Genomic DNA, 18,890 nt, shown 5'->3' with positions numbered 1-18,890 from the left:
CAGGGTGGTACAATCAATGAAGGACTAAAAGATTACAGAATTATAAACTGTGCTAATTAGGTTTCATAGCTGATGAATCACAGAAAAGCCTGGGGGAGGAAGGAGAACTAGGTTCTGCCAGAGTCAGAGATGGGCTTCAGGCACCGTGGCGTCCAGCTTCAGTTACCGGGGGCAAGGCCATCTTCCCAACCAGCCAGCCCACAAAGAGCACATACCCAAGCCTCTCCCACTCAGGGGCATCTCCCACCCTGGCATCTACTATTTCCTACCAGAATCATGCTTTCCTCTTAGGGTGGGCAGGAGAAGGGGGAGGAGTGAAAGCTCTAAGCTGGGGCAGCTGGGTCTAGGTCCTGACTCTGGCTCAGCCACTGTGAATTGGCTCAATTACCAAACCTCTCCAAGTTTTAGTTTGTTCCACTTGAAAAATGGGATATCTAACAACTCATCTTTATGACTTATTCAACAGATATTTATTGGGCCACTGCTATGGGCCAGGCCCTATCCTAGGCCCCGGTGATAGAGCCACCATGGAGCGCATAGTCTCAGGAACGGTCACAGAGAATCAGGCAGGTACTGCTAAGGGCACTGCATGTATTTTATGTTATTTATACTCCCTCATATTGGCTTTAGGGAGATAAAATGAGAGTTATGTAAAGTGTCTAGAACTTCCTGGGACTTGCTAGGTAGTCAGCAAGTGGTAGTTAACACTACCAATAGGACTAGTAATGGGGGTGACTGTTCTCACCACTTTCACAGAGAAACAGGGCCATATTTCAAGCAAAGCAACTGCCATGAGAGTGACCCAAGCAGCCAAGTGGTAGGGTGGGGGTGACAGCAGGAGGCCCAGGAACCTGCCTCCCCCCAGGACCTGTGCAACTGGCCAGCATCAGAGAAATGGATCCGGTCTGCTGTGTTTAGGGACCCCAACTCCGAGATTCTCCTCTCCCATAGGGTATCAGTGGACATGACCCGAATGAGACCAGAGTCCCTCACTGCCACAGTTAATGAGTTGAACAGAAGGAGGCTCCTATTTCAAAAGGGATGTGGTTGCCTTGAGACTTTCACATCCTTTATATCTGACTCTGTGGGTCTCTGCTGGGTCTCCTCAACATGTCAGTTTTGATAGAGGTCATTGGAAAGAGCCCCTCGGAATTTAGTCCTAACATAGTTCAATTCGGTGAGGATTAGCCATGCAGGTAACTCAGGGGTTTCTGTATCTCAAGTTTACTTCCCCCAACCTCCAAACATGACAAAGACGTCAATAACCTGGAAGTTAATTCTAACCAACTTCTAAGACTTTATTATACCAGATTCAAGGGACACTTAGGCCTCATACAAACACACCCACTTCTGAGACAGTATGTACCTCACTGACATAGAGGTTGCTTCTCTCTCAGCCTCAGTCCTCTAGAGCATGGCAGACAATCGGGAAGCAAACAAGTGGTGTCCAAAGCTGAGGAAGGTGTCATAAAGCCCACTCACTCTTCTTGTAGAATATGCCCTGCAACCGACTCAGAAGCTATTTCTTCTCGCTCTACATGATTTATTATCAGCTTCATTTTCCTGCTTCCCAACCCCCTACAGATTAGATACAGCAACTAAAAGACAGGGACACTTCAAGGTAAGTACAAGAAGTAGCTACTGACATACTGGGATTGAGAGAAGACATTAACTATCCCCCCTCGAACAAAAGTAAAGTATAGTTTTTTAGACTTAAAAAAGTTAAAAATTTTTAAAAGACATACACACTCAAAACCTAATAGGCTGGGGGCATTTAGTATTGAGGCAAGAATCTACGTGCTGCTAAATAAATCCTGAGGGTATTGTTCTTATAATACAGAAGAATAATTGACAGACCAAGAAGATTTTAAATGATCAAGAATAACCTCATGATGTTTATTATACTATTTGGTAGCATAAAACTTTAATAAAATTTTCTCAATCCCCAATGGTTAACCCCTTTTTAATTTTTTTTAAAGTTTGCCACTAAATGGGGTAAGAGATCCAGTTATTAGAAAATTATATTAATGCGAGTTCTGGGAGCATGATTGTAGGCTCATTCTTTCCTAGACATTTGGCCAGTTGAATCTCACAACATCCATGAGAGACGGTCAAGGCAGGCATCCCTCCTTTGAACTGAGGGGAGAGAGGCTCAGAGAAAGCATGTGCCTTGCCCAAGGCCACCTGTCTTGAAGTGATAGTTACCAGGAGAACTGAGGCCTTCTGAATGGACTCATCAAAGTCCAGCCACCCTGCCTGCCCCAGGCCCTCTTCACTCCTGGTCTGACCTCTCAGGGAAATCCCTCTGCTGCTCCAGGTCAAATCCTCAACTTTACACAATGTCACCAGGTACAAAGTAGGACACTGGGGACTCAGAGGGCACAAGAGCAAGAGAATATGTAAGATTCTAGAGTGTGGGAGGGTGGAATGGGGAAGAAGAGAAGAAAGTTGATTAGTAACTATAATACAAGGCAGAATCTGGCAAATACTTTGAGAGAGACAAAAAAAGCTGGTAGGGGCCTCTGATAAACGAGCATGTCCTAGTAGGCCAGCAGGGAGGAAAAGAGGGACAGTTTCGTGACATTCGACTTCTCCAAGATATTCACAGGCAGAGCTTAGAGGTTTCAAAAATGGACTTAGGATGTATTAAATCAGCCACATTTTAGAAGGAAAAAAGTCTATAAAAAACTGAACATGATTATTAATTCAGGGGTTCTTCATAATCCAGCAATGTCTATCTGGGTGACACCCTTCTTCTCCCACAAAAAGAATCTAAAAATCCAAAACTAAAAACCTGGCAAGCTGATCAAAAAACAATTGGAGCAGCTTGACGTCTTAAACTGACCTTTATTTTCCTTCTTGGGAGGGCAGAGACACCGGACCCTCTGCTTTCAATAGCAGTAAATTCCACATCTTTCAAGAGAGTTCTCTAATAGAGGCAGGTGACTACTATTTTCCATCAATGCTCATGAATACAGATGGGGCAGAAAAGCCCCTCAGGGCACAACCCAGAACCAAAACGTGAATAAACGCCCTCTACTGTGAAGAAATGAACATCAGTGGGCTCACTCAGTTCAGTCCCTGTCATTTTTAAGTACCATTTTTTCTCCTCCAAGGGAGCTTTACTATTGTATTCTGTTAAAATTTAGAAATCTTCAGAAATATACAATGCGATTAAATCTCACATGGTAACCAGCTTTCGAGAGCCACGCATACCTTGGTTGGTAGCCCCTCATTTGAATAATAATTGCCGCCATTCATTTTACAAGCATTCCTGTACCTTGTATGCCTCAAAGGGCAGTTTGCAGCAATGGGAAAATTACATGACTGACTAAAAACACACATGACATTTAAACTAAATTAACAGGAAGACTAGTTAAGTCTGATATTTTTTGTCATGTGTCACCACTGCTTAATAGAAATTTACCTCATCACTTTTCCTCTCCAAATTTCATAGGAATGCTTTTTGAAAACATAATTTGCCTTTCTGAAAAAATAATTTAAGCGCAGCGTAAGAAACAAATTCTATTTCAAACCACACACAAAAGACCCTGTAACAGGAAGTAGAATGAGGAACTTAACGTTGCATAAAATCATCTCGTGCAATCATGGAGATCAGATGCATACGGTTTCCCCGTGTGTGCAGGCAGCACTTCAAACAGACCTGAGATGAGAGGGCTCAAGGCAGCGTTCAACAAAGTACGCTTATTAGACCAGACAAAGGCCCACGTAACTCTCAACACACTTAGGAGGTTTGCAGCTATTAATACACAGGGAAATCAAAGAAAGGACATTCAGAACATTAAGTGTTAGCTAAAATGAGTATAGAAATATGGACTCACCAGAAGGTGAGTGTAGAAGAAAATAACATTGACAGCATTATGCAAAGAGAAATGACACAGGAGAACAAAGAGACATGGTTTCATAATGAAAGATACAGTTCCAAATGTTTTCTCCTAAATACAGCATTTGGGTTATTGCAGCTTAGTAGTCATTTACTGCAGACAATGTGGAGAGAGGCAAAGGCCATTTTAAGAGGTGGGTTTGTAAAACCTAAAGCGACTGTGTGAAGTTGTACTCCAAGATGGATCCAAGGAGCCCTGCCTACAGATAGAAACAGATGCAAACCACCGCCACACAAGAGACTTGCTAGCAAATCCATTCCCTACTCTAACGAGCTTTCTCAGAAAATCATTCCTGGGAAGTCACCATTTATCGAAAACCCACTCTCAGTGTGTAAGAGATGGAGGGGGGCAGTGTACAGGGAGACACAGGACACAATAGTTAACTGTGTTCCTGGCTCCTAGATGGGCCTTTGATACACATGCTCTAAGTCAACCTCATCCCAATCTTATAGGGAGGGTATTATTTTTCCCATTACAGAGATGAAGAAACTGAGGCTCAGAGTATTTAAGATAATGTAGATACATGGCTAAAAAGTGGCAGGAGTCAGTACTTGAATCCAGGTCTGATTCAAAGACTGTTCCCATAGCATATGGCATCCATGTGGTGGGGGAGGGAGTTTGAGGATGGGGGTGGGTTGCAAGGCATGGAGAATGAGATCCATATTTGCATATGTGGAGTCTGAGGAGGCTGTGGAGACATGCATTCAAACTCAGGGACTGGGAAATCTGGGTTCCCATCCTGATGGTGCTTCAAATGAGTTGCCTGACCCCAGACAAGTCACCATCTTTTTCCAAGTTCTGGGTTCTAGGTTTCTCTGTCATACAGATGAACACTGAAGTCTAAAATCTGTGCTGGACACTGAAGAACTTTAAGTCCCCTCCATCCAAACAAGAAGCTACTCATAAAAGTATAAAATGGAATACTGCAGAAATCTAATGAGCATTCCTGATCATACTTTCTCTGGTGAGAGTGACAGTCATTACTGAAATAAAGTAGGTAGAGAAGAACAGCCATTTAGCACTTGCTCATACCTCTTGTTGAGAGTAGAAGGCCTTCCCAACAGGCTGCTGGAAGGCCAGCTCTCCCCCTTTGCCCTTGCTTTATGTCAAACTAAATACCTTGCGAGGTTCACAGTTTACAACACCAAAGTCAATTTTGCAGTGAGGTTGACAAGAAAGTGTTAATAAAGAAAAGAAGCAAGTCTTGCAGCCTCTTAATCAGAAGGTCTTTTTGTTTATAAATGTGAACTATAGACCCTTAGGAGTTCAAATCAACCCCACAGAGTCACAAGACCAAAATGGATTAGAAAATATCCCTCACTGTTTCAGGTTAAACAGTAAGATAGATGGCAAAGGTTCAGACATTTAAGAGATGTAATGAGAAATGTTCCCACCTTTCCCTCCAACTCATTCAAAAAGCCCAGATCAATAATATGAAACAGGAGCATGAACATGGGGTGGTTATAAATAAGCACTGTTTGATGATCAAGGGTAATTTTGCACATAGAGAACAAGCACAAATAATCACCACCAGAAAGTACTGTTCTACTTCTGATTCACTTTTCAAACAGTTAAGATGTATATAAGTGAAAGAAGTCTTAAAAAGCTGAATGATGTGGAAACAAACCAGCAAATCACCATATACAATTAATCATGATGTTTATAAAAGAACACAAGCACTTGAAAATGAAAACTGCAAAAGCCGAGTGGAATTATATATTTGTTCAGTTATCAAATTTTAATACAAAAAATTCCAAAGTGCCTTTGATGACCAAAGTCCACACACCTATGGGACTCTTTGGAAGCCAACGGTAAGTTCTGCTACCACAAGGCTTGTTTTGATTCTAAAGAGTGTCAAGAACATGAAGTATGTCAGCATCTAGATTCATATTAAAGAGTAGAGCAGGGAAGCTCAGGGGATGGGGGGGCAGCTTTGTCTCAAAGTTAGTATATTCAATAAGGAAAGGAAAATGTATTTCTAAAGCTGGACCTAACTAAAGGCTTCAACAAAACCAAGGTAAATTATCATCTTTAGGTTCTGATTTCTAATAAAGGAAATAGAGAGGCATGTGGAAACACTTCCTTTAAAAGGCACAATAAACAGGAAGCAACTACAATTGGAATCAATTGCTTGGATGGAAACTTCGTTCAGTAAGTGAGCTAACATGGTTCCCTTTCTTAAATGTTTGTAGTATTTACTCCCAGTACTATTCACCTGCCAGGAATGTTACCTGACCAGACTATAAGTTCCTCAGTGTTTCAAGGAATCCCTTGTCTTGGGGGTCTGACCCACCTGACAGGTGCTTAACTGATGACAAAGATATGAATGGAGCTCTTTTGATAACCTAGTAGGAAACACCTACCAGCAATGTCCCCTTTCCTTTAAATCAGTGATCCACAATCTTTGGGCATTTCAAACACTTATAGGGTAACCACCATGCTCAGGGGAATATGGTTTCAAGTTATAAAGCAAGATCAGACAGATTAATTTGAGGGTAAATGGCCCATTAGTAAAATGCATGAAAATGGCAAGTCGATTTAAGTTACTTTCCTTGACAACCGTCATAAGAAACATTAGACTTAAAAAAAACCAAAAAGGACAAGAAGTTATGAAAGATGGATCTTAAGATAAAAAATAAACAGATTATATTCATATTCTTAGTTGAGGGAGAAAATGCTTTTCACCTTATTTCTTTTTCAACAAAAAAGATTAATTCAGCTTAATACCAAAGGAAGTAAAACTTAGATGTTTTCTTTTATTTAAAAATCATACTTGTTATGATATAAAAGACAAAATTAAAACCACAAGCATCCAGGAGGTTGATGGGTACTAATGTGTTCCAAAAGCCAATTTAATGGAAAACTTTAGTTTACAATAAACATAAGTTGCACTCAGACCATAAGACCATTAAAATGCTGACATACCGGATATACACAATACATATTTTTTGAATTAACAAATAGATGAATATATTTAGGTTTGTCATGCTGTTATTTCTTTCTCCTTTTTTATTAAACCAAACTGCTAACTCTTACATATTTTTCTATAAATACCATCTAAAGAGAAGAAAGACGGCTGGGATTAGAAACAGCTTACAATTTTATAATTTTACAACTTATGATTCCTATTCCATATATCAAGATGGTAGAACTTAGAATTCTCCAGTGAAGTCTAAGGAATTTTTTTTTCTTTAGAATTTAAAATTGTAGACCATATAGAGTATCTTAACAGCATATGGCCCAGTTTATGTGATCATCTGAGGAGAATAATTCAGTTTCATAGAAAATGCAAATCGAACAGTAGTGCATTAATTCATGCCAACTCTGCTCTCAAGACAACCACCAGGGACCTCCCCCATGAAATCTATATGCATACATCTATTTAACTTTTATCACTGGCTCACTAAGTAAATATCAGGCTACAGACCACTTAGGTATTCATTATTTGCAGGCGAAGAGCAAACGTAAAGGCGGGCTGGTAGTGTCAAGTCATTAACGAATCAATCGATAACTGGTCCCCTGTTTTAGTTTGCCAAACGAGGGCAAAGATGTGTAGCATCTGGAGAGCAAGCTGTCAATCTGCTGCCGGGGAGCAATCTGTTAACAGCAGAGGGTTCCATATTTACACTGGCTCTCAAGGAAACCTGAAGTTGTATTATGTCTTCTCCGGTTTTAATAGGTGTGAAAACAGATCCCCACTTTGATACTAGTCCTCAGATACCCAAAGGACTGAGATCCGCAAGGACGACAGTGAGAAACGCTACTCTGTTGGCTCCCTGAAGTCTCTGAGATCGAGGCAGGGCTAGAAAACACTTGAGTGCCTTACATGATGAGGAGCAAGTAGTTTAAGTCTCAAAGCTCCCATTTCTATTGCTTTCAAAGCAAGATTTTTAGCATTTTTTTAGGGATCACATGTATCCACAAGCAGCTAATCCCCCCAAAGTTACCAAAAATGGTTCTAATTTTACAAAAACTCACACTTTCTTTAAGTGTGAGCCCTGTTAAATGCCACCTCCACGGTGCCAGGCCCCCAAGAACATCATCCTCTGTACATTAACTTCAGGATGATCGCCACTCCCATCCAGCTCACGTCACAGAGAGCCAATACACTGCACTGTATCTGAGGTCACCTGCCCAAAGCTTCAGCTAAGAGACAGTGAAAATGAAACGAAGAAAAGGAAGTTTGGTCACTGGAATAAAGTTGAGTTTCACAGCTGCTTCCTCAATTTATACCACGTGATAAAAACGAACGTCTACAACGTGTCAGCAATGGCAGCAACAGAGCTCAAAAAGTACTGCCCATTTTTCCTTCTCATCACGCAAAAAACCAGCAGCAAGATTCAACTCAAAGCCATACAAGTGATGCTCTCAATTTTAATTATGAGAACTGAAGACACTGTCAGGTCAAGACATCCTTCCCACTAACAGCAAGAGGGAAAAAAGGACCCCTTCTCACCTCTTACTCATCTGTGACTTGATCTACGGGGAGAACATGACTATTTGTTTTCGTATGTAAAAGCTAATATCAGCACACACGCACACCCCTGTTGGAAGCAAGTCGTGCTGGGTTTTAAGTGAATCTGCACTTACCCTCCTGTCTTATTTCCTGGGTGAAAGGTTTAATTAATACTTTACCCTAGGCACAATCCTCACGAGAAATAGCTTTATGGGGAGTAAAAGTCGTAACAGCAAGCTGCTCTTCCTGGCAATGGCAGTTTTCTTACTGCACTTTCCTTCACTTCCATGGAAATCTCAGCCCCCTCTCGTGATGAGTGTGGAGTCCATAAAATGATCCACAAAGAACAAGGAAAGCACTGGAAAACATCCTCTTGTTACCTTTTTCTCTCTTCATCTAAGAGGCTCAGAGTACACCTTCATTCCAGAGCACAAATTAAAGCAGGCCCTCATCACCGGAGCAAACTGCGCTGCTAAGTCACACCCATTACTTTTTTTTTCTTTTTCTTTTTTCTGTTTATCAGGTTAACAGCTAAGAGCACACACGTCCAGGATGTTAGAAACAAGTCGCAACACCTGCGATTTGCTCCACCCCCAGCGCCCGGGCAGAAACCGCACCCACTTCCCACCCCACCCCACCCCGCCTCTTCCCAGGCCTTACCCTGCCCAGGAGGTTGTCCTGAAGCAGCGTCTCTTGCAGCACCGGGGCCACCTCTTCCAAGCTCAACATGTGGCAAAGGTCGGTGAGTTCCTCCTGCCCCAGGGACCCGGTGCCCGTCGTGTCAAAACTGTCAAACAGCTCCTTGAGTCGGGCCTCATGCTGGTCCTGCTCCGCCTCATCCATCCCATCGCCCACAGCGCTCACCTGTGCGGGACAGAGAGGGGGATGGGTGGTGGCAGCGCTGGAGTCCTGCCACCGCCCCTCCACTAGCCGCCCCTACCCCTGCCAGCCCCTTGGGAAGAACACTCTGCGTGTCCCGGTCCCCTCATGCTGGTCCATCGGGACCTTGTGAGGGTCAGCAGGGGAGGTAACACTGTACACCTCCCAGCGAGACCACAGGTCCCTCCAGAACCTGGTCCAGGCCAGGGGAGCTCCCACACGCACTCACACCAGGTGCACATCCACAGGGTCGGGTCCTGGTGGGGTAATGTTACCAGGACGAGGGAGTCCCATGGGCAGAAAGGTGCCCTACTCTCCTGGCCGGCGCTCAGGCAGGCAGCCAGTCTGTCAAACTCAAGACTGAAAGCCGTCTTAAGAGACCTCTCAGGACTCAGAGAAGGTGAAAAGCCACTTCTGACATCCAGTCTTTCCAAATGAAGTGACTGTCGGCCACGACAGACCGCAGGGCCAGAGCTTCCAGGCAACTCAGCGGGCTCCAGAGGACCTGCCAGATGTTGCAACTTGCCAAGCCGTTTCCTTTCTCTTCCTTCAGCCTACTGCCCCCCACTGTAGTCAGACTGGAGGGCTGCAGCAAAGAGGCACTGCATGAATACGTCTGATACAAAACCACTCCCTGTTTACATAAGACCGAACACTTCTTACACGAGTTCCTCAAAAAGCAACTCAATTAACTTCACTGCAATTACATGAGGTGTGACAGGAAGAGTATTCCCTGAAGCTCGCTTCAGCCCCAGGGAGTTTTAGGTAATGCTTAGTTGCCTAGAGAAAAGGGAAAACACAACTCCAGTCTTTCAGACAATGAGGTTCGAAGGAGCCACAGACCACATGTGAATCACACAGAATCTCAGGACCCTCCACTACCTAGACAGTCTCCCCTCTGTACTCCTGGTTAATAGGTCTTCCATCTCTCTGATCCACCCTAACCCCAGACTTTCCATTTTTCCACATTTCATGGGATTTGTGAAAACACAGAGTCACCAATATCTCTCAGAATCTTTTTTGCTAAACATATATATCATAAAATTCTAGGTCCCTCAATACTTGACGAATGAAATCTGGTTTTCTGCTTGCATAATAATTCACTTTTAATGTGTTGGGTTTTCCAATGGAAGCCTGAAACCTTCGCATGGGAAGGTACCTTCACAATGATGCAATGGAAGCCAAACAGAACATATACCCTTGAGAGGGTGACCTCAGCCATCTCAAACGAGGCTCGCAGAACCAGCCCCTTGACTATAAAAAGCAGCACCTTTTTAAAAAAGTATTTATCTTGCCAATATAATTTTTTATTGTGATAAAAAACACATAACATGGAATCCAGCCTATTAACAACAGTTTAAGTATGCAGTACCGCATCTGTTCACTACACACGCACTGCTGTACAGCAGATCTCTAGAACTTTTCCATCTTGCATGACTGAAACTCTATACCCACTGCCCAACAACTCCCATTTCCCCTCCCCTAGTCCCTGGCAACCAACATTCTACTTTTAAAAGCACACCTTTAACTAAACCAAGTCCTGGGTCAGAAAACTCTAACCTAGAGGTGATGTTATAGGGAAGATCATTACGACATGAGAACCACACACGTTAAGATGCTGAACGCAGCCAGACCTGAAAATAAGCGAGCCTTTTGTAACACATCAGTGTTGCTCTAAGCTGGGTTGCTTTCTTTTCAGAGACAACTGTTCAAAACATGACAAGCTAAAACAGAGCCAATGACTATCCCAAGGGTTTCTGCAGAACGAGGTGAAGTCAGAAGATGGATCCAAACAGCTGGGCCACTCATTAAAGCAAAGAGGTAATGTTCTGGTCCAGGCTCCTGGTCTCAAAGGTCTCTTCTCCTAATTATCAGTTTTCCTATTACGGTGCTGCTAGCTCTGGCTGCCTTCCCAGGGTTGGTCTGTTGGGTTAACTAATCACCATGTAAATGTTTACAAAATAATCTGAGAGTGCTAAATAAACATCAAAGCATCAGAAATGAAAAGCCAAGGTGTTAAGCAAAGCCTCAAAAGTTAGGAATTTAGACAGGGCCAAGGCTTAGCTAATGAGATTCACTTAGCATCCACCCAGTTCATCATCAGCTAAGATCTGCTGAGAATCCCCAAGATGCTCTGGGATTTTCAGGGCTGCCACAGCTCTCAGACTCACTCTCTGAGTTCTACAGTCCCCTGGGCTGGAATCTGACCAACGTCATAAAAGCAAGACTATTCTGCTTCTGCTTGACTTTACATTTAAAAAAAAAAAAAAGAAAGAAAGAAAAAACCTCAAAAGTGAAAGAATTCTAACACTTGGGGTGGGGATTTGTCCATCTAAACCAATGAAAGAAGACCATAAAACTCACAATGGTAATGTGTATCTGTTAATCCCATCTTCCTAATTTATCTGCCCATTGGTAACTGTAACCATAAGTTTGTTTTCTATGTCTGTGAGTCTATTTCTGTTCTGTAAATAAGTTCATTTATAATTCAATATAAAAAAAAAAAGTCTCGGGCTTCCCTGGTGGCGCAGTGGTTTAGAGTCCGCCTGCCGATACAGGGGACACGGGTTCGTGCCCTGGTCCGGGAGGACCCCACATGCCATGGAGCGGCTGGGCCCGTGAGCCATGGCCGCTGAGCCTGCGCGTCCGGAGCCTGTGCTCCGCAACGGGAGAGGCCACAGCAGTGAGAGGCCCGCGTACCAAAAAAAAAAAAAAAGTCTCACAACGTACTGAGAAGTCCCAATCTTATCCACAGCTTTGAATCTGATACGCTATCATGCCCTGCTCTTTGGGAGGTCATTGGATTTTCACTAAATCAAACCTCTTTCATTTCACAGCAACTTTCCTTTTTTATCTCTTTATTTCATCTCCCTGCTTCTCAAGAACTGTGCTTAGTAAAACATTCTTTTGACTTAACAGGGAAAACAGCCCCACCCCTGGAGAAGAAATGATCATATGGAAACATCCAAAAGATGTTACATATGGTGACAAGTTGTCAGTACTCTTCTAGCACAGAAGGCATTTTTACTGGCTGATATTATTCCCCAAACGTTCACCAGTAATTTCATGTGCAAGAATTATTTTTCTCCCCACTTGGCAGAAATTTCTTTAAGGGCAAGGTTCACAATTTCAATTTCTTTTATAGCTTCCCCCAAATGCATAGTAGTCTGTTCTTCACACCAGGGACTCAGTAAACATCATGGACTGACTTAGGATATGGAGATTCCTTACAAGGAAACTTACCCTGAATGAACGCTACAGAAATGAGCATATGAAGACTTTGAAACACAAGCATACCTCTACTTTCCCCATCCAACCCCTTTTCAAAGGCATTTTCAGTCTTAGACATGTCCAAGCATAAGTAGAAAGTGAGCACCCACTGCCAAACTGTACCACGTAGAGCCATCTGAAGTTTGATTCTATGATTTAGTAATTAAGCCAGTGGATTCAATTTTCAGCTGCATTTTTGTTGTTGTTGTTATGGGATATGACTTTGGAGGAGAATCTGTATTAAAATACTTTCCAAAGTCCCCTTGTTTATAGAATGAGAATAATAATACCCATCTGGAAGGTTGTTCTGAGGGTTAAATATGGCAAGCAAGAGTAGCTAATCCCAGAGAAAGTTGATACAAGAGGGGAATTGAGAAAACAACTAAGAAAATACCTGCGATTTGCAAAGGAGGGGTAAACTGAAGAGGGGTAACTTACATACATCAACAGGTCATAGATCTGACTTCCAAGAAGCAAAACAGGAGCTGTGGAATGCCATATCCCAGAAAGCAAGAATGGGCGAGGGACATATTATAAATATAAACAATATCATATTTACTAAATGTTAACAGTAGTAGGTAATGTTCAGTGCTTCCTCAATCTTCAAAGGCAGATTATTGATAAATTTAATGTCAAACTAAAGCAGAAAGGCTGAAATATAGTTGGAAGTTCAGAAGACACTTTTTTTTTTTAAACTTCTGAGCATTTACTCTAAGTCTGGCCTATGCTGAGTACTTAGCATAAATGATTTCATTTAATCCTCCTAATTCTTTAAAGTAGATCTCATATTCCCATTTAATATGTAGAAACTGGAGCTTGGCAAAGTTAAGCTACTTGTCCAATGATACAACGCTAATAATGGTCATGGACCCGCGATTTGAACTCTGGTCTGACTCTATACTATCTCTCAGTCCTACACATGCACACAGAACACGTGAATGGGACCACTGGAATGGTACCATTGACAAATCACTTATCTCCACTTTTATGTGTTAACCAGCTGAACGGTAACAAGAACTAGAAATGACCATGGAACACTTGGTGGCCATAAACTCCTCCAAAATGGAAGGAGGAGGGGTGGGGTTCCTTCCTCCCTACGTGCCTTGATTCATTTATTGACTAATTATAGCCTATGAAACACTAGGGATACACAGAATAAGCATTCTCTTTTTTCTAAAGTAGCTTTGGTATTTAAAGGCAAAGAAGACATGAATTTTTACCTAAATATGATCATGAAGAGTCCTGTGTCTTCGATAATGGGCATAGTCCAGAAACTGATAATTGCTAAAGTACTTCCCCCCACAAATACTTAAGCGTGTCTAATCTGTGCAATTCAATGCTTTCCAGAGTCAGAGCCTAGCTGACACTCACCAGTGACAGGAATCTTCCTTAGAGATGAAGGAAGTTGGGTTTTGAATGATAAATCATCCTTCAAATTGCCAAGGACAATTCCAGTTTTATAAAGCCTGCCACAAACCTGGGCCTCTCATCACCATCTACCTTCCCAATCAAACTGCCAGAAGCCTTCATGACTCCTTTGGAATAAAAGGGCCAGTGTGGGCAATATTTTGGAGTTCTAACAAGGGATGGTTAAATAAGAGGCAGATGCAAAGAGCCATTAATCATAACAATTACCACCCAACAACCGCCCATAATAAGAACTATTCAGAGTATTTTCCTTCCAAATAACTCAAAACAAGGCTGCCAGAATGTGCAGACCCTGACAGGGAAGTCCATCAGAGACTGGTGTCACTGTGCTCCCTCTGGCAGCCCTGGCTGATGAAATCACAGTGCCAACTGGGATCAGAAAAGAGCAAGGTGGAGGTGCTGCTGGGATAATGAAGTCCCCAACATAAGGTCCACATGAAGTGGATCCATGAACTTGTGAACTTTCCAGCATCCAAGGTATAGAAAGGAGCTTGTAAGAATGGCAGACCAGCCAAAGGGGATGTCTGCTCTGGGCCAAAGGGAGTGAAAAGGGGACAAAGTCTGGTAAGGAAAAACCAAGTAATAAATGAGCACAATGCCAGAGCCCTAGCCCAGGCCTTTTATTTCCCCTCCAGATGGTCTAGCAGCTGAACAGCTACAAGGAATGTCTGGATGCCCCTCTTGGCTCAGCAGCTTTCCCTGGGTATCATAATAGATGCTTTTGGATCTGTGTTCAGACATAGCTGTTGAGGGTCCACAGTCCAGGCAGTGACCACCAAGTGACTAATTTACTTTATAACTAAAGAAATGAACATGGACAAACTCTGCTTTGGCAAAGCTTTTCATTCACGGCTTTAGCTTTCACTGTTTGGCAAGTCAGAGCCTCATAATGCTAATGGTCAAAATAAAATGTTTCTTGTTCTTCTCTTTTTTGCAAACACTTTAATTTGCTGCAAAGATTTCCAGGCTTACCATTTTGGACTAACTTCAGCACAAAGTGAAATAGTGACGAGAATAAATTCAAGTTTAGCAAAAGCTTAATAGAAAAAGCAATTGTCCCCATTTATGTGTTGATAATAGAATATTTCTGCCAAAAGCTGCTGCTCATCAAACTGATTACTGTCAGATAGCCTCCTCTCTGCTCAGATAGCACCTCACTTCTAGCTGGATACTAAAAGCACAAGAGTATCAGCAAGAATAAAATCAGAGTGTAAAAATATAACACAAAAGCTTAAATGTCACCACACCGGAAAACAATCATATTAAATTTGAAAGAAAATAACAACCTTTGCTAACTACAAAAATAATTAACTTAACTAAGGGTATCCCACTAGCATTTATTCTAAAACATAAATAAGCTTTAGTATTTTACTATCCTGAATGATGTAGCAAACCCAAGATTTTGTTAAACCTAATAGCTAGGTGGATTACCCAATCAAGTCATTAACTCAGGATGGCTGGAGGAATAAAATCATTAGGTTAGCACACGGTAGATTCAATAACCTGTAATCAGTTACTAAGTAAAATTAGGGAAGCAGAAAACAGCTGTATTTTTGCTACTTTCTTAAAAGAGACAGCTTGTAACAACTTTCACTTCTTGAGCCATATTTACTCAAATTAATTTAGAATGCCTGCAGCTCTGACTACTGTTCCCTGGGGTATAAAAATGAAGCACTTCTCATATCTATAAACAGTATTTTCCCAACTTTGCTTTTTAAGGGAGGATTAGATCATAAATAGTTTGTCATTTTTGCATCTAAAAGCTTGAATAAATGGTTAATTGCTGATATAAATTGCAATAAAGTGTCCTGATTTCAAATAAAGTTGCTCACTTGCATATTCCCATAATCTTTTAAAAATTCTATTTTATTTGTGAATAGGATAAAAATATCTTTTTGCAAGCTTCAGTAAATCTCTCAAGACCCTGCCCAACAGATGTAAGTTCAATAGCCAGAATTCAAACCACATAATTTATTGGCTTACAAATGAATTGGCACCTATAAAAATAAACCTCCTGAAAAAGCTTTAGGATGTTTGAATCCCTCTAAAATGAACTGGCTAAATGTGCCAACCCTTTATCAATGTAAGACTGATAAAATATATTTTCATTATCAACATAAAATAGAAGCACCAAGATTGGTGAAATGGTAGTGTACAAAGTCATTTGCAGTGACACTTAAAACAATTTATTTGAACAACATTTGACTTATGATAAGAACGTTGTCTATTAAGATTGGCTGTTCAAAATTCCCTGGAGCCCTATTCTCCCCCTCTGACAGTTAACATCTTTTGATATTAAGGGTCACCAAATATCTAAATGAAAAAAGAACAAGAAAAAAGACGCCCATGCCACTCTGAATAAGTGTCTATTAAGATGACTGATCCTTGACATTTTACTGCAAAGACCGTGCCTGCGATGGCTGCCTTTCCATTGCCCCCTGTAAAGCCTTTTCCTGCCTTGGCAATATCTTTGCTGATGTCCAACCCATTTGGAACATCCGTTAAGTCCTACATTTTATCTATACTGCAGTTCAGAATGCTTTCCTCTAAGGAATCACCAGAGACCAGGGGAAAATAAACACATCTGCAAAGAAACTCCCCAGCGGTTCACTTCACCACTCTAAGGACACTGACAACAGCTGATGAGACCACAGCAAACTGTTTTATCATGTCACTGTTACACACAGTCTGGGAATTTCCACATCCCTCTTCAACTCCACAGCAAGACCTGCCAATATTTCAGGTCAGCTACCAATACGTTAGCCACTAGGGAAGACTCAGAATTAAGCTGACACAGAAAAAAAATACATATCCTTGCAGATTGTCAATCCTCAGGAAACAAGTAAACAGATATAAATTTATGTTAATGTATTTAAGGGAGCGGGATTGAGAACCTTCCATGGTCTCAGAAGTTTAGCCCATGTGCCTCGGTTGACTTTATTAGGATTCTAATCCTAAAAAATGCTTCCACCTCAGTCACAAAAGACAATCATGCGATCCGTTTTGATTTCACAAATTCAGGAGTTAAGTTCTATGGCAAGCTCATCTCAGGAACTCCTCAACACCAGGAGGGGATCTGCCCCAGTCAAGTAAAGAAAGCAGAAGATCTCATAAGAGCCAAGTTGTCTAGAAACAAGGTGCATGGTAGGACAATCTTTCCAGCTCCCATTTTACTTGCACCAACTTAGCCCCGGTTTGTCAGGGCTGAGGCTGGGAAATCGCCTCTTCCTATCTCTATCTCTTTCAGCTTCACAGAAAGAGCTTTCAGCAGTAAACTGTTTCCATCAGCTTTGTCCTTTTGTCAGAGACCGGTTTGGTAGCTGCAGAAGCCCAGCCCCTGGAACCCTGGAAGCTTCTGCCGCGACACTCCACACTTCCATTCCGTGGGTCTGGCGGTCAAGGGTTTCAGGCAATAGCCGAGCGTCATTTTTCTCCTTTCTTAGTAGTCGCACCTGGGTAAAGTCTTTCCCTGTGCCTTGATCCTTGACACCTTCTACAATGGGTCCAAACAGCTCTCCGCTACTTACACAGCCCAGACTAACACCTCGGGTTTCCCCAGACAGGTTTCTCTTCAGTTTCCCAGTCACAGGGGTGCCTGGGTGGCACAAGGCAACAGAACAACCACCCTTTCTGCTCCCCACCCCCACCCCGGGACTCAAGTCCTCTCCTGGACCAGCACACAGTAGCCGCCTTCAGCTGGCAGTGCGGGCGGGGACAACGCGGATGGCGGAGGTGCCCAGACCCGGCTGCGCTTTAAAGCCGGGAGGCGAGGTGCGGCCGGAGCGCGGGTGCGCCGCCCAGGTGCCCAGCAACGCGTGATGCAGATGCGCCCCCGACCCGCCCGCCCATCGCCACCCCCGGAAACCCCAGACACCCCATTGTGTCCCCGGGCAGCAGCTCTCTCGGCCCCCGCCGTCCTCGCTTACCTTCTGTCGGCCTCTCCGTTGCGCCCGAACAGCCGGCCGCCTGCCTCCAATGCTCTGCAAAGCGGGGGAGGACGCTTTGTTAGGGCTCCAGAAGCGGGACAATACTTCGCAGTCAGCGCCGGGGTTCAGGGCGGGCGTCCTTCAAAAGGACGCGAATGGGGACCCGCGCGAGCGTCATTTCCATTTGTAAGGGGCCAGCGCTCACAAAAGCGCGGCTCCTGGGGGCTGCAGCGCGCATCCTCCCCGCCCGCTGGCCCGCTCTCCCGGACCGACCCCTCCTCCGCCTCCCACACCGCCCCCTCCCCTCCTGGTAAGCCTGGAGCGCCCCGGCCCGAGCTGGCCTCCGGGCTACCCGCTTCCTCGCTGCCGCACCCTGCTCCCGGCCCACGGGGACAACCACCGCCCGGCCCCAGCCCGGCAGGGGAAGCCCCAGCCTGTTCCGGTGCCTGGGCCGCCAGGGCGCGCAGGGCCTCGCCCACAGCGCGGGGGCAGCGAGAGGCCTCCGCGCACCCCCAGGCCGCGGGGAGGGGGTCCGCGGGAGCGGGCTCCGTGCTTACCGCGTCCCGGGGCTCAGGCGCCTGGCGCTGCCGCGGGGGCCATGGCCGCGGGCGCACTCGGGGCTCAGAGGCGGCGGCGGCGGCGGCGGCGGCAGTGGCAGCGGGACGGCCGCGCCCAGCGCGCTCGGCTCCCGGCTCGGCCGCGGCCACCCGAAGCTTTGGACGCAGGGGAGGAAGGGCCAGGCCCGCGCGGGGAGGAGGAGCCAGGGCGACGCCGGCCCGGGCGCGGCTCCTCCTCCGCGGCCCGCGCAGCTGGGGCCGCTGAGGGAGGAGCGCTGGGCGCCGCCCGGGCCCTCGTGGGGTCCCTCTCCCCCCACTCCACCCCTTCCACGGGGACTGCGCCTCTGTTGGCCGGAGCACGGAGAAGTCCGGTCCCGGCTTGGCTGTGACCCTGGGGCGGTCGCCTCGGAGATTTGAACTTGGAAGCTCCGGGGCTTGACGGGGCGCAGCTGGAGGAGGTCAACAGAGG

At 44.4% G+C, this 18,890-nt stretch overlaps 1 protein-coding gene across 13 annotated transcripts in view; it reads right to left on the bottom strand.

Annotated features, from left to right (window-relative positions):
- NIN (ninein) overlaps nucleotides 1–18,539 on the bottom strand; it is a 107,522-nt gene extending 88,983 nt beyond the window's left edge. For 10 of the 13 annotated variants that reach the window (XR_009531731.1, XM_060096227.1, XM_060096231.1 and 7 more), the window contains exons 1-3: nucleotides 18,422–18,448; nucleotides 17,865–17,918; nucleotides 9,022–9,225 (exon numbers count right to left, since the gene is read on the bottom strand). Coding sequence is in view for 12 of the 13 variants with exons in the window: in XM_060096227.1 (XP_059952210.1) it covers nucleotides 9,022–9,204 (183 nt within the window). In the remaining variant the exon portion in view is untranslated. Of the gene's footprint in view, nucleotides 1–9,021; nucleotides 9,226–17,864; nucleotides 17,919–18,421 lie in introns of all 13 variants that reach the window. The other 3 variants (XM_060096238.1, XM_060096239.1, XM_060096236.1) reach the window with 2 other exon arrangements.
- Nucleotides 18,540–18,890: the final 351 nt, after the last annotated feature.

This window comes from Mesoplodon densirostris, chromosome 4 (genome assembly GCF_025265405.1).
Source record: "Mesoplodon densirostris isolate mMesDen1 chromosome 4, mMesDen1 primary haplotype, whole genome shotgun sequence".
Classification (NCBI taxonomy): Eukaryota; Metazoa; Chordata; class Mammalia; order Artiodactyla; family Ziphiidae; genus Mesoplodon; species Mesoplodon densirostris.
The sequence above is the reverse complement of the archived record's forward strand: the minus strand, read 5'-3'. Positions and strand labels throughout refer to the sequence as shown.